This window comes from Gopherus evgoodei, chromosome 1, assembly GCF_007399415.2.
Source record: "Gopherus evgoodei ecotype Sinaloan lineage chromosome 1, rGopEvg1_v1.p, whole genome shotgun sequence".
Classification (NCBI taxonomy): domain Eukaryota; kingdom Metazoa; phylum Chordata; order Testudines; family Testudinidae; genus Gopherus; species Gopherus evgoodei.
The window spans coordinates 368,807,291-368,834,858 of NC_044322.1; the positions used below are offsets into that span (position 1 = coordinate 368,807,291).

The 27,568-nt window shown below is 56.9% G+C and overlaps 1 protein-coding gene across 1 annotated transcript in view; it reads left to right on the forward strand.

The window, feature by feature from the left end:
• MAPK8IP2 (mitogen-activated protein kinase 8 interacting protein 2) overlaps positions 1-27,568 on the forward strand; it is a 62,848-nt gene that overhangs the window by 16,197 nt on the left and 19,083 nt on the right. The window contains exons 3-7 of the mRNA XM_030541064.1: positions 7,855-8,082; positions 17,479-17,587; positions 18,743-21,310; positions 22,119-22,194; positions 22,665-22,837. Of these exons, the coding sequence (XP_030396924.1) occupies positions 7,855-8,082; positions 17,479-17,587; positions 18,743-21,310; positions 22,119-22,194; positions 22,665-22,837 (3,154 nt within the window). The remainder of the gene's footprint in view (positions 1-7,854; positions 8,083-17,478; positions 17,588-18,742; positions 21,311-22,118; positions 22,195-22,664; positions 22,838-27,568) is intronic.

Below are 27,568 nucleotides of genomic sequence, written 5' to 3' on the forward strand. Positions count from 1 at the left end.
TTGAAGCAAGGTTCCTCCAGAGGTCAGAAGCAGGATTGAAGATAACATGGAGGAGTTTTCAGGGACTTTTATATTCTCTGCACCCTGGAAGGACCCCTTTGTTCTTACTGTGGAAAGTCACAACAGCAAGATGGAGTTTGGAGTCACATGGGCAAGTCACATGTCCATGCGTGACTCAGTTCTTTACAGGGAGAGCAGCCATTACTCACATGCTACCTTGAACTTCCCCAGGCAGACTTCTCATGTGGATTCGAGTCTCCCAAGATCCATTGTCAGTTAAGTGTTTCTTGACTGGGCACTTAGTCTGCAAATTCCTTTCTCAAGAAGCTGACCAAATGCTTCACTAATGCTACTTGGAATCAAACACATTGAGATACAAGTACAGAGCCAATATTCATAACTTCAGCTACAAAAATGATACACACATACAGGTAATATAATCATAACCAGCAAATTCTAACCTTTTTCTAGACACTTTATACAACAACCTTTGTACAATATTTGCTGCAAATATATAACAGTGGTTGCAACAATTATCTATACGGTCACAGTTTATGTCAATAACGTCTCATAACATTAGAGAATCCTGTGCAGTGGCCTCCTGGTTTCTCCTCCTGCTTGTGGAGGAGAGAGCGACTCGACACTACGTTGGGGTGCATAAGCAGGGAATCTTGAGTAGCAAAGAGGTTATTTCATCTCTGTGTTTGGCATTGGGGAGACCACTGCTGGGATCCTGTGTGAAGTTCCATGCCCACAATTTGTGACAGCTGTTGATAAGCTGGAGAGGGGTCCCAGAAGAGACACGAGAATGATTGAAGGTTTGGAAAATAGGTCTTGTAGTTGTAGACTCGAGGAGCTCAATCTGTTCAGCTAATAGAGAAGATTAAAGGGTGAATTGATCATAATAGAAGGCTGGTGAGTTTAGCAAAGCCAGGTGTACCAAGATCCAGCACTGGCAGTTGAAGCCAGGTAAATTCAGGCTAGAAATAAGGTGCAGTTTTGTAAGTGAGGGTTATTAACCACTGGGGTAGCTTCCCCACAGCTGACGTGGGTTCTTCACCACTGGCAATTCTAAATCAATGGGATGTTTTTCCTAGCAGATCTGCTCTACTTCAGACAGGAATTATCTCAGGGAAGGTCTCTGCCCTGTGTTACACGAGGGGTCAGACTAGATGATCACAGACCACGGCAGAGAAGCTAAATGAATTAGGATATGGCTACACTTAGGGTACGTCTTCACTACCCGCCGTATCGGCGGGTAGCAATCGATTGCTTGGGGATCGATATATCGTGTCTCATCTAGATGCGATATATCAATCCCCGAACACGCTTATATTGATTACGGAACTCCACCAACCTGAACGGAGTTGCGGAATCGACAGGGGGAGCCGTGGACATCAATCCCACGCCATAAGGACGGTGAGTAATTCGATCTTAGATACTTCGACTTCAGCTACGTTATTCACGTAGCTGAAGTTACGTATCTAAGATCGATTTTCCCCCGTAGTGTAGACCAGCCCTTACAGTTGTACAGCGCTGGGAGTTACAGCTGTCTTTGTACAGCTGTGGAGGGAAAGCGCTGCAGTGTGGCCACACTGACAGCTACCAGCACTGCAATGTGGCCACATTTGCAGCATTTGCAGCGCTGTTGGGAGTGGTGCATTGTGGGCAGCTATCCCAGTGTTCAGGTGGCTGCAACGTGCTTTTCAAAAGAGGGGGGGTGAGGGGGAACGTGGGGGGGAGAGAGTGTGGATTTTTGGAGCTGTCAGCTCCCTGCCTTGCAAGTTCTAAGGACTGGAACATACACATCACCAACCTGCAATCAATTTAAAAGTTTCGAGCCCTTCCCCCACCCCTCTGTTATTCACTAAATGCAAATTATGCACTCCTAAATAGCCGTCAGACCACATAAGCAGCTGCTCAACACGGACTTCCCCCTTCCCCTCTGCCGTGTGAGCATACCGTTTCTCTCTTCAAGCAAACAGCTGTGAACCTTCCAAAGCAATTCCCCTGCCTGCCTCTGCTCGATGGAGCAAACAGGAGCTGTTTGTTTTTTAGTTAAGCAGCTCGGGAGAGCTCGGAGTTCAGCCATTCTTCCGGTTTGTTGTGAGCAGGCATTCTGGGATACCTCCTAATACCCTGGAAGCTAATAACAGCACTTTTGATGGCCACACTTGATGAGCAGCGCTGCATCACCAGCGCTGCAATCGTTACACTCCAAGCAGACCAGGTGTACAGCCAGCGCTGCAGCCAGGGAGTTGCAGCGCTGGATGTGCCTTGTAGGTGCGGACAGTTACTAAGTTGCAGCCCTGTAAACCCACCACCAGCGCTGCAACTCTCCAGTGTAGCCAAGCCCTTATTTGTGTCAGTCATGACTGCAGAGAATGAGAGGGAGATTTCCACACCTGAGACATTCTTTTTAGGTGACAAATCTGAGGAACTGTCCCAGAATGAGGTGTCATTATAGGTGGTTTTGGAACAAACTAAACAGTACTAAACTAAACACACTCAACAGTAAAAAGTCACCAAGACCAGGTGGGATTCACCCAAGAGTTCAGAAGGAACTCATGTGAAATTGCAGAACTACTAACTGTGGTTTATAAACTATCATTTAAATCAGCTTCTGTACCAGATGTACACCAATGTTTTTTAAAAGGTTTCAGAGTCAGTCCTGACAAGTACAGGCTGGGTAGCCTAACTCCACTAGCAGGCGAATTGCCTGAAACTGGAGTAAAGAACAGAATTGTCAGACACATAGATGAACACAATTAGTTGAGGAAGAGTCAACACAGGTTTTGGTCAGGGATGCAGCCCCATGCTCTGGGTGTCCCTGAACCTCTGACTGCCAGACACTGGGACTGGATGACAGGGGATGCTCAGTGATTGCCCTGCTCTGTTCATTTCTTCAGGGGCACCTGTTATTGGTCACTGTGGGTAGACAGGACACTGGGCTAGATGGACCTTTGGTCTGACCCAGTACGGCTACTCTTATGTTCTCATTGTGGTCCCTTCTGCCTCTCTAATCTGTGAGCATATTCCAGCCCCTGCTAGCACAAGTCCTGGGGTCCTGTTGCTAAACTGCTCATGCAGAGAGGATTCTGGCTCCCCTACCGCAGGGTCACCCAAGAGCAGGGCCAAAGCACGTGGTAGTCGAGCAGCAACCCTGCCACGCTGGGATCCTGCCCGTGGCTGGTGCCAGGGGTGCAGCTGGCAGGTGCTGAAAGCCAGCCACGAATTCAGCTAGCACAGACATGCCAGGATTGCTGAGTGCCCTGATCTGCTCCTCTGGCCGAGCTAGCTGGGGGAAGGCGCCTGGAGACAGCGGTGACTCAGCGCTCCGGCTGGGCTTACTCAGCAACTCCAGGCCCAGGATGGTGCAGGGAGGGAGAGGGAAGCCGCAGAAGGCAGGCAGGCAGGGACACTGATGTTGGGCTCAGCCCAGACACCAGCAGCAAAGGTGAGGAGAGGGGGCAAAAGAGAAGGGAGAGAATGGGGGAGACACAGGACCAGACAGACATGGGAGGGCACATGGAGACAGACAGATGGGGAGGCATCTGGGGACAGACAGACGGACGGGAGAGGACATGGGGCCAGACAGATGGACGCAGGGGGGACACGGGGCCAGACACGGGGGGGCACATAGAGACAGACAGACACAGGGGGGACATTAGGCCAGACAGACGGACATGGGCAGCACGTGACTCCTGCATTTGGGGGGCCTGCACTGCCCAGATTGTTGCCCCATCACCTGTTCTACCCCGAGGCTGCCTCCCCAAAGGCCCAGCTCCACGATCCCTTTGCCCCATGCCCTGATCCTGCTTGGCCCCCTCCCCCAAAGCCAACCCGCCTGTGCCTTTTTACCCCCTCCTCTGAGGACCTCTGCTGCTTGTGCCTCTTTCCCCCTCCCCTTAAGTCCCCCCTCCCATCACTTGTGGCTCTCGGTCTCCCCCAGCCTTGGGGGAGGGGGCAGAGCGAGGGCGGGGCTGTGGGGAAGAGGTGGAGAGGGGCGTGGCCTTGGGGGAAGAGGCGGAGAGGGGGTGGGACCTCGGGGGAAGAGGCAGAATGAGGGCGGGGCCTTGGGGGAAGAGGCGGAGAGGGGGCGGGGCCTCGGAAGAGGTGGAATGAGGGCGGGGCCTTGGGGGAAGAGGTGGAGAGGGGGCAGGAAGAGGAGCAGCACAGATAGGGCTATGGCCCAGGCACCCTTTCACCAGCAGTGCTCCAAACACGGCGGGTCGGGGAGCCTGCAGTGGGAGGTGCACCCCATCTTATTTGGGGAGGCTTAGGCTCCCCCGGCCTCTTATACCCACCGGCCATGTACACACATGGGGGGACACACGGGGCCAGACAGACATGTGGCTGCAGCCTCCCAGTTCAGTGGGTCACTGTTCCCTCCATTCACTCACATTTCAGGGTTTGGGCAGAGGCACCATTTCAGATTTAAACTGCCCCCCCCCCCACCCAAGGACAGCCTGGTGCTGAAGCGCTGCCCCCTAACCCCAGTGCCCTCACCCCAGGACAGCCTGGTGCTGAAGCGCTGCCCCCAACCCCTGTGCCCTCCCACCCCCCAGGACAGCCTGGTGCTGAAGCACTGCCCTCTAACCCCTGTGTGTCCCATGGGAGCCAGCTGAGGTCACTCAATCAGGCTGAACTGCAAACAGAACGGGGCAGATAAACCCCAAATGCTGGTGGATATTCCAAGACTTAGATTTACCAACCGGGACAGAAGAAGCTTCTACAGCACCTCACTGGTTACTTGGAAGTTCGAACACTGCAGTTCCCTGAAAGTGCCCAGCCTCCGGCCTCTGTCCAGACACACCTGTCAAACGTATGATGATAAATTCTGAAAATCTTATCAATATAAAAGAAAAGGTTTTCCTGATCCCAGAGGACGAAGCCCCAGACCCAGGTCAAATGATAACTTAGATCTTACCTAAAATACACACTGAGGGCTTGTCTACATCAGAAAGTTGCAGCGCTGGTGAGGGAGTTACAGCGCTGCAACTTAGGAGGTGTACACATCTGCAGGGCACCACCAGCGCTGCAACTCCCTGTTTGCAGCGCTGGCTGTACTCCCGTTTTGTCTCGGGTGTAGAGGATCCAGCGCTGGTGATCCAGCGCTGGTAATCAAGTATAGACACTTACCAGCGCTTTTCTTGACCTCCGTGGAATAAGCAGGTATCCCAGCATACCTGAGGAAGCCTCTGGTAATCAAACTGGTCTCCTTCCCCAGCTTGCTCTCGCGTTCCCCGAACCCCGAGCAAGCAGGTCTCCTTCCCTGAGGTTTGCTGGGTGGTTCCGGGAACGCGAGAGCAAACCGCGGCGAAGCTGGTCTCCTTCCCCGGTTTGCTATCGCGTTCCCCGAACAAGCAGGTCTCCTTCCCTACGGTTTGCAGGGTGGTTCGGGGAACGCGAGAGCAAACCGCGGCGAAGCTGCTCTCCTTCCCCAGCTTGCTCTCTCGTTCCCCGAACCCCCGAGCAAGCAGGTCTCCTTCCCTACGGTTTGCAGGGTGGTTCGGGGAACGGGAGAGCAAACCGCGGCGAAGCTGGTCTCCTTTCCCGGTTTGCTCTCTCGTTCCCCGAACCCCCGAGCAAGCAGGTCTCCTTCCCTGCGGTTTGCAGGGTGGTTCAGGGAACGCGAGAGCAAACCGGGAAAGGAGACCAGCTTCGCCGCGGTTTGCTCTCGCGTTCCCCGAACAAGCAGGTCTCCTTCCCTGCGGTTTGCAGGGTGGTTCGGGGAACGCGAGAGCAAACCGTGGCGAAGCTGGTCTCCTTTCCCGGTTTGCTCTCGCGTTCCCCGAACCCCCCTTGAAGCCGCCCAACAGCGCTGCAGCGTGGCCACATCTAACACCACTTGCAGCGCTGGTTGCTGTAAGTGTGGCCACTCTGCAGCGCTGGCCCTATACAGCTGTACTAATACAGCTGTAACAACCAGCGCTGCAAAATTTTAGATGTAGACATGGCCTGATAGCCAATTCTTGTTAACTAAACTAAAATTTATTATAAAAGAGTTGGTTAAAAGATCAATATACAGACAGACTTGAATTCAATTCTTGAGGTTCAGATACATAGTAGAGATGAGCTTGTAGTTGCCAAAAGTCCTTTTAGAAACAGTCCATAGGTTATAGTCCAGTGTCCATATTCAGAGTGACTCCAGTCAGTGACTGGGGACCTCAGTCCTTGTGGCTTAAGGTTTCCCCCTCTTGAAACCCAAAGCAGATCTGAGATGGAGCAGGATCGTGTCCCAGGGTTCTTATATATTTCCAGCAGCCTTTTGGCCTGAGAAAACAATGGCCTTAACTCTCCTTCCAAACATCCTGGCAATTAGCACAGGAGAATTTTCCATTAAAGAGTTCAGATACTGGTTACCCCAACCGTCACAGAGACATAGACAGTAACACTATTTCACTCAAGTGGCTTCCTAAACACTAATACTCCTTTTTTGATCTTTGAATCCGAGCTACAGCAATAGACAAGATTTGTTTGCTTACATCCCAAGCCCTGAGCAAACACCTCCCCTTCTACCTCTAACAATGCAGCTGTATTTCAAAGCTCTGTTCATTTAATATCTTCCTAATGAGTCTCTAAAGTTTGGCCATGGGTCAGGTCAGCCTGTGAGTTAATTAACTCTTTCTGGCCCTGTCACCTTTCAATGAGATATATTGCACTCATAATGTCACAGCCCCCCAGGGCTGAAGCACTGCTCCCTAGCCCCTGTGCCCACCCCAGGACAGCCGGGTGATGGAGCCCTACCCCCTAACCCCCTTGTGCCCCCCAGGATGGCCTGGTGCTGAAGCGCTGCCCCCTAACCCCTGTGTCCCCCCAGGACAGCCGGGTGATGGAGCCCTGCCCCCTAACCCCTGTACCCCCCCAGGACAGCCAGGTGATAGAGCCCTTCCCCCAATCCCTGTGTGCCCTCCCAAGACAGCCGGGTGATGGAGCCCTGCCCCCTAGCCCCTGTGTGCCCCACCAGGACAGCCGAATGCTGGAGCCCTAACCCCTGTGTACCCCCCCAGGACAGCCAGGTGATAGAGCCCTTCCCCCAATCCCTGTGTGCCCTCCCAGGACAGCTGGGTGATGGAGCCCTGTCCCCTAGCCCCTGTGTGCCCCGCCAGGACAGCCGAGTGCTGGAGCCCTAACCCCTAATCCCTGTGTGCCTCCCCAGGACAGCTGGATGATGGAGCCCTGCCCCGTAACCCCTGTGTGCCCCCCCAGGACAGCTGGGTGCTGGAGCCCTGCCCCCTAACCCCTGTGTGCCCCCCCATGACAGCTGGGTGATGGAGCCCTGCCCCCTAGCCCCTGTGCCCCCCCAGGATAGCCGGATGATGGAACTCTGCCCCCTAACCCCTGTGTACCCCCCCAGGACAGCCGGGTGATAGAGCCCTTCCCCCAGTCCCTGTGTGCCTTCCCAGGACAGCCGGGTGATGGGGCCCTACCCCCTAACCCCTGTGTGCCCCCCCCCGAACAGCCGGGTGATGGAGCCCTGCCCCCTAACCCCTGTGTGCCCCCCAGGATGGCCTGGTGCTGGAGCACTGCCCCCTAACCCCTATGTGCCCCCCCAGGACAGCCCAGTTATGGAGCCCTTCCCCCTAACCCCTGTGTGCCCCCAGGACAGCCAGATGATGGCACCCTGCCCCCTAACTCCTGTGTGCCCCCCAGGATGGCCTGGTGCTGGAGCACTGCCCCCTAACCCCTATGTGCCCCCCCAGGACAGCCAGGTTATGGAGCCCTGCCCCCTAATCCCTGTGTGCCCTGCCAGGACAGCTGGGTGATGGAGCCCTGCCCCCTAATCCCTGTGTGCCCCCCAGGACGGCCTGGTGCTGTAACACTGCCCCCTAACCCCTGTGTGCCCCCCAGGACGGCCTGGTGCTGGAGCGCTGTGAGCAGCCCCACCCCATCTGCACCTTCTCGGAGGATTTCCAGGAGTTTGAGATGATCGATGACAACGAGGACGAGGAGGAGCCGGATGGGACCGGACTGGACGTGCCTCCCTCGCCTTCGGCCTCCCCCATCCCCTCGCCCAGCACCGAGGAGACGCAGAAACCCCGGCCCAGCACCCTGAGCCTGAGCGTGCCGGGGGCCCAGGTGAGGGGCCTGCAGCTCCGCTGAGACGGGGGCAGGGTGGGGTCACCGTGGGCAGCGCTGAGGGGTTGGGGGGTCTCTGCATACAGCACTGAGGGATTTGGGGAGGTCTCTGCATACAGCACTGAGGGGTTGGAGGGGTCTCTGTGTGAGGTGCTGAGGGGTCGGGGGATCTCTGCATGAGGCGCTGAGGGTGTTTGGGGGGGTCTTGGCGTGAAGTGCTGAGGGGCTTTGAGGGGGTCTGCGTGAGGTGCTGAGGGGTCGGGGTCTCTGCGTGAGGCACTGAGGGGCTTTGGAGGGGTCTCTGCGTGAGGCACTGAGGGGGTTTGGGGGAGTCTCTGCATGAGGTGCTGAGGGGTTGGGGGATCTCTTCATGAGGCGCTGAGGGGTTTGGGGGGGTCTCTGCATACAGCACTGAGGGGTTGGGGGGTCTCTGCATACAGCACTGAGGGGTTGGAGGGGTCTCTGCATACAGCACTGAGGGGTTGGAGGGGTCTCTGTGTGAGGTGCTGAGGGGTCGGGGGATCTCTGCATGAGGCGCTGAGGGTGTTTGGGGGGGTCTTGGCGTGAAGTGCTGAGGGGCTTTGAGGGGGTCTGCGTGAGGTGCTGAGGGGTCGGGGTCTCTGCGTGAGGCACTGAGGGGCTTTGGAGGGGTCTCCGCGTGAGGCACTGAGGGAGTTTGGGGGAGTCTCTGCGTGAGGTGCTGAGGAGGCTTGCGGGGGTCTCTGTGTGAGGCGCTGAGAGTGTTTGGGGGAGTCTCTGCGTGAGGCACTGAAGGGGTTTGGGGAGGCCTCCCAGAGGTTCCTTGGGGAGAAATGGCAATAGCCGGAGACTCAGACTGCAGTGGAGGTGGCCGAGCTCAGTGTGGTGGAGCAGTTCAACCCCATTCTTCTGTGTGAGGGCAGGGGCTGGGTGCTCAGACGCTGGCCAGAGTCCCTAGCCAATGCGCCTGGCTGCTCGAGAATTATTTAGCTGCAGAGATGGCTCTAACTGCTTCATATGAGCAACTGCCTGAGGCCAAGGGCACCTCAGCTCAAGGGAGGGCCCCCCCAGGGAGTCAGCAATCAGACAGGGGGATCTTGCAACCACCAGCCTCTAAGGTGCCCAGCAGGTCGTTGAGCCCGGACTGGGCCCTGGCAGCAAACCCCAGCATCTCAGACCCCAGTCTGAACAAAGGCCCTTGGGACCCTATGGAGGGGGAGTAGACAAGGCATATAGGGAAGGGCTATCTCAAATAGCGGGCCCGGGGCCAGCAGCCACTCGGCCAGCAGCAGGGACTTGCTTTTCATGTGGGCCCCCAGGTCCCTGGTACCACGATTGCCCATAAGGTATGTGGCTATGCACAGGTGTGGATGGCAGAATGCTGGGCCCATAAACGAATTCCAGCTGAAGTAATGGTATCACAGAGTCCCCGGGCGAAGCTCTGGAACTGCTCCCCACAAAGCCAGGCAGGACTTTGGGGAGCCTCCTCTCCCTTGGAGCAGACTGTCTCCAGGGCAAGAAGCTCACATGGCTTCACCTCCTGGGTCTGACCTTGGAGCATTCTGCATCCTCTGCCCCTCCGTGCGCTTCCCACAGCGAGCCCGCCTCAGCGGGGTCCTGGGGAAGCCACAGGGTCCTGCACCCCCACTTCGCAGTCAGACGTGACTCTTAGCCAGCCAGTAAAACAGAGGTTTATTCGATGACAGGAACAGGGTCTAAAACAGAGCTTGTAGATACAGCGAACTGGACCCCTTGGCCGGGTCCATTCTAGGGGTCAGTGAGCCAGACCCCCACATCTGCCGTCAGCCAGCTCCAGACTAACAACCCCCTCCAGCCCCTCCTCTCTGCTCAGCCCCTTTCCCGGGCCAGGAGGTCACCTGATCTCTTTGTCTTCAACACCTTCAGCTGGCACCTTTGCAGAGGAGGGGCCCAGGCCATCAGTTGCTAGGAGACAGAGCGTCAGGCATTTAGGGGCACTGGCCCTTTGCTCTGCAGCAATCACACGCCCTTATTCCACCACCTAGATACTTAAGAACTGGATAGGGGACACTGAGGCACCAACACAGTATTCAGAGAAAACAAGAACATTCCCAATTCGCCACAAATGGTTCCTATGCAGATAAATGGAGCTGAGGTCACGGGCCTAGTGGATTCTGGGTGTGCCCCACGGAGAAGTGTGCCGTTGGCTATAGGGGAAAACACCAAGTGGCTTATAATGGGGCTGGCCTCAACAATATCCTTCCCCATGGTCTTAGGACAGGATTGGGAGCATTTCTCAGAGGTATCGAGGGAATTTAAACCAACCCCAGGGACCCTGGAGCAAGCAGCTGAGGAGACCTGGGGAGACGGGAGCCCCAAACCTGTGACATTGGCATGTGTTGGTGAGGACCCTGGGGAGGTAGGATCCAGCCAGAGGGAAGCTTCTCCAGAAGGCCCCTTCACAACGAAGCAACAGTGGCCCTCCTCCAGGAGAGGGACATCCCAACCAGAGAGACAGACTTCATAAAGAACCAGAGGGAGGACGAAACTTTGTGCCAGACGCACAGCAAGCAGAGTAGCACCATGGTTTGAGCTCCAGGCAGAGCAACCGCACTAGCTGGAGAAAGACCAACCAATGGAGGACGTTTGGTTGCAACTACTCAATTCCATGACCTTAGGGAAGAAGCCCTGCAATAGGCTCACGCTATCCCTTCTGGGGGTCACCTTGGTCCTGAGAAGACCCTGGCCAGGATTTTAGATCACTTCTTTTGGCCCAGAATTCACCAAGGCGTTAAATCCTTGTGCAGCTCTGCCCCAAATGCAAACTCCTAGGACCTGAGGGGGTATAGAAGCCCCTATGGTCACACTCCCCATCGTCGACGTTTGTCACGGACTCACAGATCATGCCCACTCTTGGCCTTTGTGGTCTCTCGGGGGAACCCCCTTCAGTGAGACAGCCCTTCTCGGGGGTCCACTCTCTCTCAGGGTTAGGCCCCTGCTCCTCCTGGTGCTGCACCTCTCTGAGCCTTGGCACACCTGTCTCTCGCGTGGGCCCCCTCAGGGAGTCCACTCATTCTGGACCCCCTGGGGCCTCCACCCCCACAGGGAATAATGCAGCCCTGATCTTGAGCGTCTGAACAGAGCATAGGAAACTCTCAGGACCTCAGGCCTGGCCTCCCTCAGCACAGCATATCCAAGTCTCCCCTGCATCCAGGTGGGCTCTGCCTGCTCCTCACTCCAGCCCCAGCCCCCCTCCTTCCCAGCTGGGCATCTGAGATCACCGGCCCCAAGCTCTGCCTCTGTCCATTGTCTTCCATTTAGGTAAACAGGGTCTCCTGGGCCTCTTCTCCTCTCGTCTGTCCTCTGGCCCCTCTGGCTGGAACTGGCTGGTCAGGTCAACAGCGTCCTCCCCCGCAGTCCATTGTCCTCCCACTGGCCAGACCCGGCTGTGACTCCTGAGCCGGGCCTCTGGGTCACCAGGTCGCCAGGTCACCGGTCACTGGGGTCTCCATCCTCCAAGTCATTGGCCTGGATCCCAAGTTCCGTCGCCAGTCCTCTGCAACAACAGATTCCCTCTCCCATCACCTCAAAACCCTAGGGGCTTTTGCCAAAGAAAAGATCTTCAATGCTCAACAGACCCAAGAGCGAGCCAGCAGCAGGGGGCAGGTACGTGCATATTAAAGCAATTGGACAGTAACTCTACTCCCAAGGACGGAGTCCAAGTCACTTGCTGAATGGCAAGGACCATATGAGGTAGTTTGACAAGTAGGGCCAGATAACTATGAAATCAGGCAGACTGAGAAGAGGAAACTCAGCATGTTAACCTTCTGAAGCCAGGGAAGGAGCGACGGGGCTTATTTATTGCTCCTTTTCCCCTAAGCCAGAACTGGGGCCTCTAGCGCTCACCTCACCAGATCCAGATGCTATTTACAGATGGGGGAACACCTCTTCCTGGAACAGAGAGCCCAGCTCTCTTGTGCACTACCATTGTCAAATGGAATCTTGGCAATTCATCTGGAAGAATCCATGGCCACTCCATCCAAAAATGTGGGAGGCTAGGAGGCAAGAGGTCCAGATAATGTTGGATCTAGGGGTCATGGAAGAATCCTGCAGTGAATGGCGAAGCCTGGTTGTATTGGTCCTAAAGCTGGATGACACTATGCAGTTCTGCAGAAAGGTCAGTGCTATTTCTAAATTTGATGCCCACCCCATCCCCTGAGTGGACAAGCTGGATGAGGCCCGGTATAGCACCATGTTAGAAGTAACAAAGGGAAACAGAGAGATCCCATTCACACTGGAATCACAGGAGAAAACCACCGTTGCCACACCGTTTGGCCTCTGTCAATTTCAGACTATTCCCTTTGTTCTCCATGCAATGTTCCGACAGCTCACGGATCAAGTTCTTCACCTCCTGGCTTACAGGCAACAGCCCAATTAGGTGACATGGTCCATCTGCAGCCAAGAGTGGGAGGAGCATGTAGCACAGGTTGCTGATGTGCTTTGGTCCCTGCGATGGGGCTGGGCTGCCTGCAAACTGGCAAAGTGCAAAGGGGAGAAAAAAGAGACCATCTCCCTGGGATATATTCTGGGGAAGGCCAAGTCCAGCCTCTCGTCGGTGAAGTCCAGGCCCTCACAACGTGCCCATGCTCAGCCACAAAGATGAAAGTCCAAAGGTTTTGGGGGCCTGTAGGCTACGGCTGCTTCTTTGTGCCAGGGTTTTCAATGCTAGCAGCTCCCCTCAGGGACCCAGTTAAGGACAGTAGCCTCAGGAAGGTGTGCTGGCCCAAGGCCTGTGAGAAGGCCTTTCAGCAGTTGAAAAAACACCCGTGTAAAGAGTCAGACATGGCCAGTCCTGACCTCTCCAAAAAGCTTGTTTTACAAACCAGCTCAAGTGCAGAATTGTCCCAGGAAGCAGAGGGGAACATCCCGTGCTCTGTTGGAGCGGCAGACTGGGCCCTGGGGAACGGCGCAATCCATAACAGAGAAGGAAGGTCTCACTGTGAAACAGGCTGTGGACTTGCACTGCTAGTACCTCTAGTGAAATCTATTCACCGACCACTCCCCCTTGAGATGATCACATGCCACAGAAGATGCCCCCCACCCCGCGTTATACCTTCCCAGTGCAGCGTGGAGCGGGGAAAGCCCACCAAAAGGCTGATTTGGTTTTCCAGGGAGGCAGGGTGAACCGTCCGCTGGGCCTGGTTGCCTGGGTGCCGTTGTGGGGGAGGGGGAGTGATGGGGCACACAAACCCCATGCTGGATAACAAGGGGTTTGGAGCTGCCCCAGGCTCAGCCAGCCCCGCCACCCCACACCCACAGGGCTGGAGAAGGCAGTAACGGGAGCAGAACAGCTCACTTGTGGGCAGCCCAGGGATGGGACCAGACCCTCAGCCCTGAGGAGAGGGCTGAGATAAGGCAGGAGCTTCCTCACTAAGCACTGCCTGGAGGCCCTTCCCTGAGGGACAGGAGGGCCCAGTCGTGATACGCCCTGCAAGAGAGACGTTCCCTTCTCTCTCACTAACTCTGTTGGTTGGTGTTAATTCCCCTGGCTTTTGTTCACAGCCAACCCCAGAAGGGGAGAGACTTGGAAGTGCGCCGGCCGGATGGCCAAGACACAGGAAGAGGCAGGCCCCTCCAGAAGAGGAGCAGCCAGTGGCCGCAGAGCATAGGGGAGAGAGCTGCCACGCCAGGCCTGGCCATGAGGAAGCGCCAGCCGTGGGCCAGCCCCTTCAGAACGGGGCCTGAGAGTATCAAACATTTCTTTCCACCCTCGATAGAAGCCCTGCCACATCTTGATCCACCCCCTGTTGGGGAGCGACGGGGCCCCAGCCCTTCCCCGGGGACGGTTCCCAGCCAGATTCACCCCCTGTCAGGGAGTGATGGACACCTGGCCCTTCCCTTTGCGGGGATTGCTGGCCAGATCCCCTGTCAGTTGCTGAGAGAGTTGAGATTCCATATAAATTATTCTTTCCTTAATTCTATCCCATTATCCCGAGCTCCGCTCCAGCTATCACTCTGATCATTTATTTACTAATTTCCTGCTCAAGTAATCCTGGAGGTCTTCTGCCTCTGCAGACTGGGGTCATGTGCCCTCCTTGGACATCACACAGCCACGCTGGGCAAATTGAGCGGTTTGCATAGCATTCTGGAGAGGAGGCACCCAGAGTTAAATCCGGTGTCCCCAGGGCTGTAGAGAGAGGGACTCTCCTTTATCTGCTCCCCAGAACAAGGTGGCCTCTGGGAGTGTAGGATCCTGGGTGTCTCTGCTCAGCCTTCCCCTGCTCCAGGACATGATCCCTTAGGACATGCAGCATAGAATCTCATTGGCTTCATCTGCAGCCATATTCCCTGCCAAACTCCGGGCTGGTTCGCTGCCCCCGGTCATGCAGCAGAACCATGGCTGCTCTCCATGTTTCTCTCCCCATCACAGATCTGGGATCTGTCCCCAGCTGGATTCACTGGATTTGCCCAATCTCTTCTTGTTTCCTGCCCACATCTCTAATCTCTCAGCCCCAGGATTAGAGCTCTATCCCCTCTTGCACTCACAGCTCCTCTCAGAGTCTAATCTGCAAATGTCGTTAAACCCTCTTGTGCTGGGGCCGGGGCTGAGCCAGATGCTCCCCCAGGTCCCTCTCTGCTGCTTCCAGAACAATTTGTTTACAACCTTTCAGCAAGTCTTCAGGGACTGTGCCCCAGCCAAGCCCCCTAGGAGATGCTGTATCACACGTGTCTGCTGCTGAGACAGCTCTGGTCCTGCAGGTGAATACTCATAGTAGAGTCACCCAGTACGTCTGGCAAAGCTGATTTTGAGCAACTCGCGGCACTGCTACCTCCAGCCCATCCTCGGTGACCTTTTCCTGTAAGGGCCCAAACTGCCCTGGACTCCCTTTGCTGTCCGTAGAGGAAGGAACTCTGTACCTCACGCAGCTTGTACCGTTCTTCTCCTGTGCAGTGAGGTAGGGACAGTCATTGCCAGGATCACAGAATCATGGGCCTGGAAGGGCCTCCAGAGGTCTCTAGGCCAGTCCCCTGCACTCACGGCAGCACTAAGGATTATCTGACAATTCCTGACAGGTGTTTGTCCAACCTGCTTTTAAACATCCCCAGAGATGGAGATTCCACCACCTCCCTGGGCGATTTATTCCAGTGCTTAACCACCCTGGCAGTGAGGACGTTTTTCCTAATGTCCAACCTAAACTGCCCTTGCTGCAATTTAAGCCCATTGCTTCTTGTCCTGTCCTCAGAGGTTAACGAGAACAATTTTTCTCCCTCCTCTTGGAGCAACCTTTTATGTACTTGAAAACTGTTCTCATGTCCCCTCTCACTCTTCTCTTCTCCAGACTAAACAATGCCGATTTTTTCAATCTGCCCTCATAGGTCATGTTTTCTGAACCTTTAATCATTTTTGTTGCTCTTCTCTGGACTCTCTCCAATTTGTCCACATCCTTCCTGAAATGTGGCACCCAGAACTGGACACGACACTGCAGTTGAGATCTAATCGGCGCGGAGCAAAGCGGAAGAATTACTTCTCAAGTCTTGCTTACAACACTCGTGCTGATACAGCCCAGAAGGATATTTGCTTTTTTTGCAACAGTGTCACACTGTTGACTCCTATTTAGCTTGTGATTCCCTCTGACCCCCCGATCCCTTCCTGCAGTTCTCCTTCCTAGGCAGTCAGTTCCCATTGGGTATGTGCAGTCATTCTAGTCACTTTTTTTGAGACAGAAACACTACATTTGCTTTGCCCCCATCTCTGAGTCGCTGCTCACTTCTTGGTGCAGCATTGTCCTGACTCATCAACTGTCTGGACAGGCCGGGGTCCCGGTACCCAGTGGAGGGCACTGGGTGAGAACCAGAGCAGATCGAGCAGAATGGCTTTTCTCCCTTCTACACGGTGGAGTCTGGTGCAGATCTGAGTCTCTCTGCTATTGCACAGCCCTGCAGAGCGGGATCCATCCCCCGCTTGTCCTGTTTTTCCTCAGTGGAGTCACAACAGCCTCATCGCATTCCCCTCACCCCATCTGCAGCATTTGCCTTTGTTCTGCTGTGTGTGTGTGTGTCTGTGTCTCTGTGTGTCTATTTGTGTGTCTGTCTCTGTGCATGTGTGTCTGCTTGTGTGTGTATGTGTGTCTGTGTCTGTGCATGTGTGTCTGCTTGTGTGTGTATGTGTGTCTGTGTCTGTGTGTGTGTGCATGTGTGTCTGTGTCTCTGTGTGTGTGTCTATCTGTGTGTCTCTGTGCATATGTGTCTATGTGTGCCTGTGTGTATGTCTGTGTGTTACTGCTTTTACAGATCCAGACTAACACGGCTACCTCTCTGATACTTTTGTGTATATATGTCTCTGTGTGCCTGTGTCTCTTTGTGTTCCTCTGTGTCCCTATGCATGTGTCTCTGTGTCTCTGTGCATGTGTCTGTGTGTGCCTGTGCATGTGTGTCTGTGTCTCTGTACATGTGTGTCTGCATGTGCCTGTACGTGTGTCAGATTGTCAGGGGAAGATTGTGTGGTGCTGGCAGCATGTCTTGCATCAGTGTTTCCCCACCCGGGGGACTTGTCCTCTGGGGGACACAAAGCCTGATGGGGGGAGCCAATGGACCTCTGGGTTCTCCTTCAAAGTCTCAGCTCTCAGTGTAACAAGTCAGTCTCTAGCTGTTACACATGTGGTGAAAACCTTCCCATTGTGACCCTGGGTGCCCGATGCTGAGTTTGCAGAGAGCCTAAAACAATTGCTGTGTGGTGTGAACTGCCCCATTCCTGTCAGTGGTGCTAACCCAGCTGGCAGTGCTGATACTGTCCCTGGTGTGGCTGGTTCGCTCCCCCCCAGGCATGGCAGACAGGGATGGGAGTCCCCCTGGCACGTGAGGAGCTGCCCCATGTTTGAAGTTTCCTGGAGCACTGGGCATCAGGGGTGTGGGGGTGGGGGGAGAAGGGGCTAGCTGGGGGAGGGGGGAACGTGTGGGGATAGGGGGTTGACAGGGTTGCTGACTCAGGACTCATCTTTCAGAGTTTAGGAGACGCAGTCTGACCTGTCGTTCACCCAGCATGTGCAGCGGCAGCCGGGGGTCATTCTTTGGGGGGAGCTCGTGTCTGAGTGGGGACAGAGGGGCCTTTTGCAAAGACCTCATCTGGCTGCATATGGACTTAGCCTTTGCTTCCACTCAGAGCAGAGGAAGGCTCCAGACTTTGGCCGGCACAGCTCTCTCTCTCTGCGGGGGTTAGAGGCGGGATCCCCAGGGGCTTTTGCTGCTTGTGTCACTCACGGGGTGTTGTACTATCCCGAGCACAGCCCAGCTTTGCCGAGCTGGGAGCCCTGGAGCCTGGCCGGCCGATACCTGTAATGCACAGCCAGTGTAGACGTGCTCTCACTTCTTTGTTCCCCCTCGGCCCGGACACCTCCTGCCCTCATTTCTAAACTCACTGGCTCTTCTTTTTCTGACCAGGACTCCCTGAACAACAACGGCAGCTACCCTCCTCCCTCCCTTGCTCAGCGGGCCACCTGGCAGGAGAGCCTTCTCCACTCCTCCTCCTCCTCCTCTTCCTCACACACTGGTGAGCATACCCCCTCCCTCACCTGCTACAGCCCCCACCTCCACCAGCAGAAGGGCATCTGAGCTCAGCTGTGTGGCTGCCCTAAGAGCCAGGCTCTGCTCTGGGCCCTGGGATGGGGAGGGAAACTGAGGCTGGATGTTCAGGGGATAGGGTGAGCTGCTCCTTGGAGGGTTACAGGCCCAGCTTCTCCCCCGTGGCTGAGTCTGAGCTCTGTGTTGGGGAAATTCGTGCTTCCTCTGCGCCTCCTCCCCACATTGCTCCCCTTGGGCTGTTTCCAGGGCTGCCTGATGACTGGGAGCTCGGCTCGTACCTGGAAGGCACTTTGCTCTCAGTCCTCGAACATGGGACCCAAGTGTGACTGCTCAGAGTCCAGGGCTCAGAGAGGGGCAGATGGACACAGGGGCCCGTGGGCTCAGTGACAAGAGGGCTCTGGAATTCGGCATTTCCCAAGATCCCACAGAATGTTGTATTTTTGCTGTAGGATTCATTACTCTGCTGCACCAGGTTCCTGGCACCGTTTTCTGCCTGCAGCTGCCTCTGGTGCTGCACCTTTCCCCACAAGGGATCGTTGGGTGGATGACAGTGCCTGCTGCCAGCACTGTCCTACTGCACCAGGCAGAGGGGGCCAACTGTGCAGGTTGGGCAGCCCAGCTGCCTGGAGAACAGAGCAGCAGCTGAGCTCTGGGGAGCGGAGAAGGTGAACTTCTCAGCCCACCTCCCTGGCACATGTGGGGCAGGGGAAGGAGACTCTGAGCCGGGCTCCCAGACACCAGCCTAACTGCTGAGGCCCATAAAGCTGGGTGCCTGGAGAACACAGCAAAACAATCTGTCCTCCACACTGGTCATCGCTGGAAAGAGTCGCTGCCATGTTGTGCGTCAACACGCTGCCGAGCGCACGGGCCCTGGTTGTACCTCTCTGGACTGGCATTTAGGGCCTGTCTTGCTCATCCTCAGGGGCTCCAGCCGGTGAAGATGTGGCTCCACAGAAAGAGCCAAGCCAGTGTGTGAGGCACTGTCCAGCAGGGATCAGAGCTGGGCTTGGGGACTCTCCTGCCAGCTTTCCCAGTGAATCAGAGGGAGGATGCGGGACCCTAGCCAGGGGGGCTGGAACTGGTTCAAAGTTCTAATCTCAGGCTCTTTGCTTTTTCTTCGCAGGGCACCTGTCTCCTTCTCACCCTTGTGTCCAAGACGGCCCCTGCTTGGACAGTCAGAACGGCCTGGGGCTGACCCCTGAGGAAACAGGGCAGGCCCAGACTCAGCTCAAACCCTCCTTCTATGACTTGGAAGGCAACAGACATGGGTCTAGGGCATATGGTAACCAACCGCCAGAGAGAGCCGGGGAAGATTATAATATGAATATCATCTCCTCTGCACCATGCTCACCACATTCCCCATCTCATCTCCGCCAGTCGTCTCCTAAACAGTCTCTCTCTCCAACAGGGCCTGCTGCTCCTCCTAACATAGCCACTCATTCGGAAGCCAGCAAGGAACCCCAGACCTGCGAAGCCAACTCCCGGCAGCCCAAAGCCGAAAGCGACTGTGCGAAGCTCAAGACCGAGGCAGCCAGCGACAGGAAAGGACAAAAGCCCAGTAAGAAGGGTCCCCCTGCAGATGGTGCTGGAGGGGGAGCAGGCCTGGCTCTTAGTCATGGCTCCCCCATCGCCCTCCTTGGCCAGTCCAGCACCCCATTGTCTGAGGAAGAGCTGCCTAAGGGCTATGGAGACAGTGAAGTTGGAGTCTTCTCTGATCGGAGCGATGGGGAAGTGGGGTGCACTCCGGGTGCCTACGTCTGCCTGAGGGAGCTGACAGAGCAGCTGAGCTCTGAAGGGGAGGGTCCCCACTGCAGTAGGGCCGCCAGCATGCGTGGGCTCCCTTCAGGCTCCTCTGAGACCACGTCTCCGTCGTCCGACCCGGGCATTGAGGCAGATCTCACCAGCAGGAACTCAAAGCAGTTCCTGCCCCGCAGCCGGCACAGTGACGACCTCAGCTCCCCAGGTTCTGACTCAGATGTGGAGGGGGAAATCGAGGCTGCTTTTGCTTGTGGTGGCCGCCTGGTCAGCAACATGATTTCCTCCATCTCGGAGACGGAGCTGGATCTGAGTAGCGACAGCAGCAGTGGCAGGTCCTCCCACCTCACTAACTCCATCGAGGAGGCCAGCTCCCCCACCTCAGAGGCTGAGCTGGAGACAGAGCTTGAAGGCCAGGGGCTCATGGGCATCAAGGACTCCCTGCTGCTGGATAAGTGCAAGGAGGAGGAGGAGGTGACCCTGGAGGGGGAGCTGCCGGAGAGCCACTTGAGGGACAGGAACATGGTCAGGAGAGAGAGCCTGGCCGACCTGAAGATGGAGGGTTATTACGACACCTTGAACCCGGAGGACTCTTCCGCCCCCATCGACCAGACAGATGTGTCTGGGTCCAGTCCCCTGGATCTAAAGATTGACCCAGACCACAGCCTGGAGAGCATCCGCCGCTCCTTCTACCTGCCCATCGGGCCCAAACTCCTGCCAGAGGTGGACGATGAGGGTAACAGCGAGTACGACTCTGACTCCGAGTCGGAGCCTGACCTGAGCGAGGACTCGGACTCACCCTGGCTGCTCAGCAACCTCGTCAACAAGATGATCTTGGAGGGCTCATATCCCCTCAAGTGCCCGGACGAGTGCTTCCAGCAGGCCCACTCCCTCTGCGACACCATCTCCCCAGCCTCTGACCTGGAGCCCGAGATTCTCAGCGAATCCCTGGATGTGCAGCCCAGCTTGCGGGACTCCCCAGGGAGCGAAGCAGAGCCGGCCAAGCTGTCCTGCTCCCAGCAAAGCATCGAGCTGGTGGACATGGAGACTCTGCGCAGCTCACTCCAGAGCGCCGAGGACGAGAAACCCACAAGCACGAGCCCTGCCACAGAGTCCTCACCTCCAGGAAGTGACTCGAGCCCTTATTTATTCATGAGCAACCCAACCAATGACACTATCACACCAGTGTTCCTGGGGCACCCTCTCTCCATCGACAGACTGGGCAGCTCGAGGGTGCTGGCAAACTTTGGCTGCTGCACGGGGCCCATCAAAAGCTTCTCTTTCACCTCCCCCGCCAGCACAGAGGGCTCGGACCCAGCGTCCAGAGAACAGGGCCCACAGGTGGAGCGAGCAGCTGGGCCAGAGGATTGGGCCATCGATAAGGACCTGGACTCGGGGATCCTGGAGGACAATGGCATGATCGATGACATCCGGTTAGAGAACTTGGGCAGGAACCCTGACGCCTTCCTGCCCCTGCTCGACGTCTCTACGGCCAAGACCAACCGGTGCTTTAACCTGACTTACTCCACAGACGAGGATGACGTGCCCTATTTCGGCAGCCTGAAGGGCTCCCCCTTCCACGATGACCTGGAGAGCTTTGAGGAGGACCTGCCACTTCCTCTGCCCCCCATGGCCCAGGAGCCACGGCCACTGGATGAGTCCCTGGTCTACGACTCCATCAAATACACTCTGGTGGTGGATGAGGACACGCAGCTGGAGCTGGTGAGCCTGAAGCGCTGCACCTCGGTGCTGAGCGACGACAGTGAGCTGCTGAGAGCCTGCGACAACTGCGACCTGGAGGATGAGGATGAGTTTGGGGAGGGGCTGACAGCACAGGACGGGCAGAGCTCCTCGGAGGACTCCTCCCCCGAAGCCGACCTCCAGTTCTCCAAAAAGTTCCTCAATGTCTTTGTCAATAGCACATCCCGCTCCTCCAGTAAGTACCAATTCCCCTGCCCGCCCCAGAGAGGGGTCAGCCATGTCTATCCCTGTAGGAGAGTCACACGTCCAGACTGGGCCACCCTAAACCTACTTCTTTCACCAGGTAGGGCCCTTGCCTAACCGCCAATGTCTAAACACCTCACTCTCTTCAGTACCTGTGTCCTCACCTCGCCCCGGAAGGCAGGGCAATGCTATGCCCCTCACTGTACAGACACAGACAGACAAAGGCTGCGTCTATCCTGCGCCGCGTCCAGACGACGAGGGTGTGAACTGCAGGGTGCACCAAAGAGCTGGTCTGTAACTGCCCCGTGTCACACTGCGGGCAGAACTCAAAGGTACCTAGTTTGTGTTAACATCGTCCTCTTCAAACAGGACTGCGTTAGCATGGACAAGGTACCTTTGAATTCCTGCCAGCAACATCCACGAGGGCAGTTCCGCACAGCAGTGGGGTGTGTGCTGTAATCACATCCCCGTACGCTGACTGCGGGGCCCTGTCGATGAGTCACACAAGAAGTCTGTGATGAAGCAGGGTTAGTGCACTAACTGCTAGGCCATCTTCCTTCCTTCCTTCCTCTCCCCACAGCCTGAGGGGGCTGAATTGAGAGAGGAAGGGCAGCCCCGACTGGCTCTGACCTGGATATTCTCCCTGAGAAGCGAGGCCCGAGTGGCTCGGGGCCAGGTGTTCCCCACTGAGGAGCGAGGCTTGAATGGTTCAGGTCTCTTGTCCTTTGCTTGGCTGGCAAAGGTGCCTCCTGCGTGTCCTCCTCCCGCCGTGCTGCAGTGACCTCTCCTCTGCTCCTTAGGTACAGAGTCCTTTGGGCTGTTCTCCTGCATGGTGAATGGGGAAGAACGGGAGCAGACTCACCGGGCTGTCTTCAGGTGAGAAGAGCACCCTAGCCTGGACCCCAGGGCCGCACCAACGCTGCCCCTCTGGGCGCGTGGCCAGGAACAAGTTGGGGTCTACCTGACACTGAGAGGAGGAAACAGCTTCATCCCCAGGACTGAGCAGCTGATCAATACACAGCCCCAGGGCAATGAACAGGGGTGAGGCAGGCAGCGTGCCTTGTCGGGGCAGCCCCACCGTTTCCTATTAGATACGTTTATAGGATGGTGGTCCAGCTGGTGCCAAGGAGTCCTGAGTCTGCCTATGATTGTCCTGCCCTCTGCTGTGGCGGAAAGGCCCAAGGGGGCTGCCAGGAACCGGGCACAGTGCCTCTGGCTCCTCTGTGCAAGAGCATCCTCGCCCATCTTCATCTCTGTCTCTCTCTTTGTCTCTCACATTTCCTCTGCCCTCCTCCCCCACCCAACACCCCTTCCCCCCATCCTGGCACTGCCTCCTCTGCTCGCAGGTTTATCCCTCGCCATGAGGACGAGCTGGAGCTGGATGTGGACGACCCAATCCTGGTGGAGCTGGAGGAGGATGATTACTGGTACCGAGGCTACAACATGCGGACTGGAGAGAGAGGCATCTTCCCGGCGTTCTATGCCCACGAGGTGGTGAGCCAAGCAAAGGAGGTCATAGGTAGGCATCTCCCCTCTCCTCCCTCCGTGTGGTGTGGGAGCCCTGAGCACCTGCAGCCCTCGGTGCTCCCACGGGCCCTGCCGGGACAGCAATAGCCAGCTCACGGCACTGCCAGTTTCGGGCCATGTCTGAGCGAGTGGCAGGCTGGCAGTGACCCAGAGCGCTCTGCTGCAAATGGGGAGGGCTGCCAGGGAGACCCTCCCCACATAAACCCCCTCTCACCCCCTCACAGACACGGCCAGATGGGTGAGCATTGACCCCATCCTGCTGCCCCAGTGCCCCTAGATCATACTGTGTAATCACTGAGAAAGCAGCCAGGAATCCCCCACTCACCCCCCTATCCCCACCAAGAGCCTGTCCTGGGCTCTGGAGCTCTGAGCGGCCAGCAAAGAACAGAGTGAGAGCAAACCCACAAGCCACTGGGGTCGCTTGACAGCTGCAGGCTGAGTGCAGCAGCAGCAGAATCTGGGAATGGGCGACGGGATGGATCACTTGATGATTCCCTGTTCTGTTCACTCCCTCTGGGGCACCTGGCACTGGCCACTGTCAGAAGACAGGATACTGAGCTGGATGGACCTTTGGTCTGACCCAGCATGGCCGCTGTTATGCTCTTATGAACAGAAGAGGGCGTGAATCCATATGGAGTGTCCCGAACATTCAGAGTCTGTGGAGGGGGCAGGCGAGCACATGGGGGGCAGCTATCAGGGGAGCAGACAGTTGCACAGGAGGGCCTCCAGTGTGCAACAGTTGGGTGATGGAGGCTGGTTGTTGATGGTCCAGGCTGCCCAGTGCATAGTGGTCCCGTCTCTGAGTGTAGATGAGACCACCAAGGATCCACATCTGTTAGTGCTCTGGGAGCCTGAACAGCTGCTGGGGTCTCTGCCAGAGGCAAAGGGCGCCCAGCTGACTCCGGCAGGTGTTTCTGTCTGCACAAGTAGCTGAGCCCATCAAAGAGACACAGCTCGTGGGACGGTGGCAGGAGAGGGAGGCATGGAAGGAGAGGCAGCAGGGAATAGGTGCTGATCCCTGCAACACCCGCTGTCCTTGCCAGGAGAGGAGATGTGTGAGCGGAGGTGAGCGTGACAGGGAGTCACCAGCGAGACAGAAGCATTGTAGTGAGGAACCTGACCAAGAGACCTGTGGCTGCCCTAACAGGGAGTAGATGCTGTGCCAGGGCAGTTGATGCTTCAGGCAGGACGGTGTGGGTTCCCCAAAGCATGCTGGGAAGCTCCTGTGAATGAGAGCCCACGTGCAGCATGTTCAGGGCCCTGGTGAAAGGAGTGGAGATGGGGGTGATACAGGGAACTTCCCAGTGACCTTCCAGTGCTTGGCACCTGTGAGGGGGGCGGGGGGAGAGGAGCACGACTCCTGTGCTGAGAGCCATCCTGGCTCTGACCATCTCCACCAGAGCAGGAGGAATCCTGGTCCCTGGCAGACAGGGCCCGGTAGGAGGTTTTCAAGCTGGCAGGGAAGAGAAAGAAGTTCTTCTTCGAGTGCTTGCTCATATCCATTCCAGTCAGGTGTGCGCACGCCGCGTGCACGTTCGTCGGAGACTTTTTACCCTAGCAACACTCGGTGGGCCAGCAGGTCACCCCCTGGAGTGGTGCCGGTATGGCACCTGATATATACCCCTGCTGGCCCGCCCGCTCCTCAGTTCCTTCTTACCGCCCATGTCGGTCGTTGGAACTGTGGAGCAGGGCTAGCCGTTCTCCACCTCCCTAGCGTTTCACTCTTCTGCAGTTTAGTGTATATAGTTCTGTTATTATAGTAATAGTTGTAGTTATAAAGTTAGTTAAGTGTAGTTGTAAATAGTTATACTGAGGATTGGGGGTTTGCCCCTGTTTCCTCCCCGCGGTGCCGGGGCCCATGCCCGGTTCACCCGGCTTTAAGCCTTGTGCGGCCTGTCATCGGCCGATGCCAACAGGAGATCCGCACGACTCCTGCCTGAGGTGCCTAGGCGCGTCCCACCTTGTGGACAAGTGCCGGATCTGCAAGGTGTTCAAGCCCCGAACGAAGAAGGAGCGGGACAGTCGCCTGAAGCAGATCCTGATGGAGGCAGCGCTGACTCCCCCACCGTCGGCACCGACTCCGGCACCAGGACCAAGTGTCGCCTCTGCTCCGGACCGCCCGGCACCGGCAAAGGCTTCGACTTCCCGCTCGGCACCAGCCCGGCACCCTAGCCGGCACCGCTCCCTCTCCCCGAGGAGCAAGAAGCACAGGGCTCCTGCGGTGCCTACAACTGCACCGCAGTCGGGGCGTGCCTCCAAACCTGACCGCCCGACACCGTCATCCGCCGCGGCACCGAGCATCGTCGCACCGTCGACTCCGGCTCCTCAGGGACCGTTGAGTCCGGTGCATCTCAGCTCCCCTGTGAGAACAGCGGTTGAGCTCGTTGCACCCTCCACGCCGGAGACCTTCTCAGCGGCACGCGACCTCATCGCCATGACAGAGCCCGAGCTGCCCCAACCCCCGGCACCGCCGGTGCGGGTTATACAATCACTGGGCAAGCCCGCCATGGTACGGCCGCATTCGCCAGGCACTACCGAGCGGTGGTCACGATCTAAATCGAGAGACCACTCACAGCGCCGCCGCTCGAGATCTAGACGCCGCTCGCAGTCCCGAGACCGCTACCTGCGGCACCGGTCGTACTCGCGGCACCATTCGAGATCCAGGTCGCCGTCGTACTACTCTCGGCACCGGTCTAGATCGCGGCACCGACGTTCATACCGCAGCCGATCCCGGCACGGCAGTGGCTGGCACCGGTCAACCTCCCGGCACCGAGCTGGTAGCAGGTCCCGGTCTAGATCGCGGTACCGCCATGACTCCCGGTACCGTTCACCGGCACCGCGCAGCGACGTCGGGATGCGCAGAGGCCTGCCACAGTCATCGGCTCCTCCCTGGCCTTCAAGGCACTCGTCCGCTTCGTCCCATATGGACAGCGCCTCTTACGGGGGTTCAGATGTGCACACCCGCACGGACCAGAGTCCACCTCAATGGTCCTTTTGGATGCCCTGGGCATACCACCAAGCCCAGGGCGAGCCCTTGGGACAAGCTCGCTCCAACCCACCGGAGCGTCCTGCACCAGAGGCCACAATCAGTCGGCCCCCCCCCCTCAGGTACGGAGGAAGACCCCACGGATACCATGGGGCAGCAGGATTCCCGGGAAACGGAGGCCCCTCTGGAGGAGGCTTCAGTACAAGAACCGCTTCTCCCTGGGGTATCTTCGTCCTCGTCCCCGGATGAGGCGGTAGCGGGCACGTCTTCATCAGGGCCCCTGCCGATCGATCTCCAGGCACATCAGGACCTGTTGAGGCGAGTGGCCCAAAACATAAACCTTCCTGTAGAGGAAGTACCGGAAGTAGAGGACCCGGTAGTAAGCATCCACTCGGCGGAGGCACCGACCAGGGTTGCCCTCCCTTTCATTAAGTCGATCCAGGCAAAGGCGGACACCATCTGGCAGTCTCCGGCCTCCATTCCACCCACTGCCCGTGGCGTGGAAAGAAAGTATATGGTGCCATCCAAGGGGTATGAGTACCTCTACGTACACCTCGCTCCCTGCTCCTTGGTGGTACAGTCAGTCAGTGACCGGGAACGCCATGGCCAACAGGCTCCTGCTCCAAAGTCCAGGGAAGCCAGACGCATGGACTTGCTGGGACGTAAAATTTATTCTGCTGGAGGCCTGCAGCTCCGTGTGGCGAACCAGCAGGCCCTCCTGAGCCATTACAGCCACAACACCTGGGAGACTGTCGGCAAATTTGCAGAGCTGCTCCCTCAGGACTCACGCCAGGAATTTTCATCTCTCCTGGAAGAGGGCAGGAGGGTCGCCAGAACCTCGCTACAGGCGTCCTTAGATGCTGCAGATTCAGCAGCAAGGACTCTGGCGTCGGGCGTAGCCATGCGCCGTATATCGTGGCTGCAGTCTTCCGGACTACCGCCGGAGCTGCAGTACACGATCCAGGACCTGCCATTCGATCAGCAGGGCCTCTTCTCTGAAAAGACGGATCCCAGGCTACAGAGCCTAAAGGATAACCGGGTCATCATGCGTTCTCTGGGAATGCACACCCCCCAGACTCAGAGAAGGCCATTCCGCCCCTACCATTAGCGCACTTACCTCCCGCCTCGCCCCAGACAAGACTTCAACCGGAGGCGAGGCCGGCCAAATCGCAGACGACAGTCAGGTCCTCAAAGGGGTACCACTTCCGGGTCCGAAAAGCCACCGCAGGGACCCAAGGCGAACTTTTGAAGGTGCGCCCGAGAGCAGCTTACCAATCCCCTCTCTGGATCCACTCCATTTCCTCAACCGCCTCCGCCACTTCCTACCGTCATGGTCCCAGCTGACTTCGGATCGTTGGGTCCTGAGCACGGTGCAGTTTGGTTACCATCTTCAGTTTGTTTCTCCACCCCCCTCCCATCCTCCCTCCTCGTCCCTCTTCAGGGACCCCCCTCACGAGCAACTTATCGTCCAGGAGGTTCACAAGCTCCTGTCCATTGGGGCTATAGAGGAAGTGCCAAGGGAGCTAAGGGGCAAGGGGTTTTATTCCCAGTACTTCTTAATCCCCAAATCAAAAGGGGGCCTACGACCCATCCTGGACCTGCGAGGCCTGAACAAATTCATCAAAAAGTTCAAGTTCCGCATGGTAACATTAGGAACCATCATTCCTTCCCTGTATTCAGGAGATTGGTACGCCACTCTCGACATGAAGGATGTGTACTTCCACATTGCGATCTTCC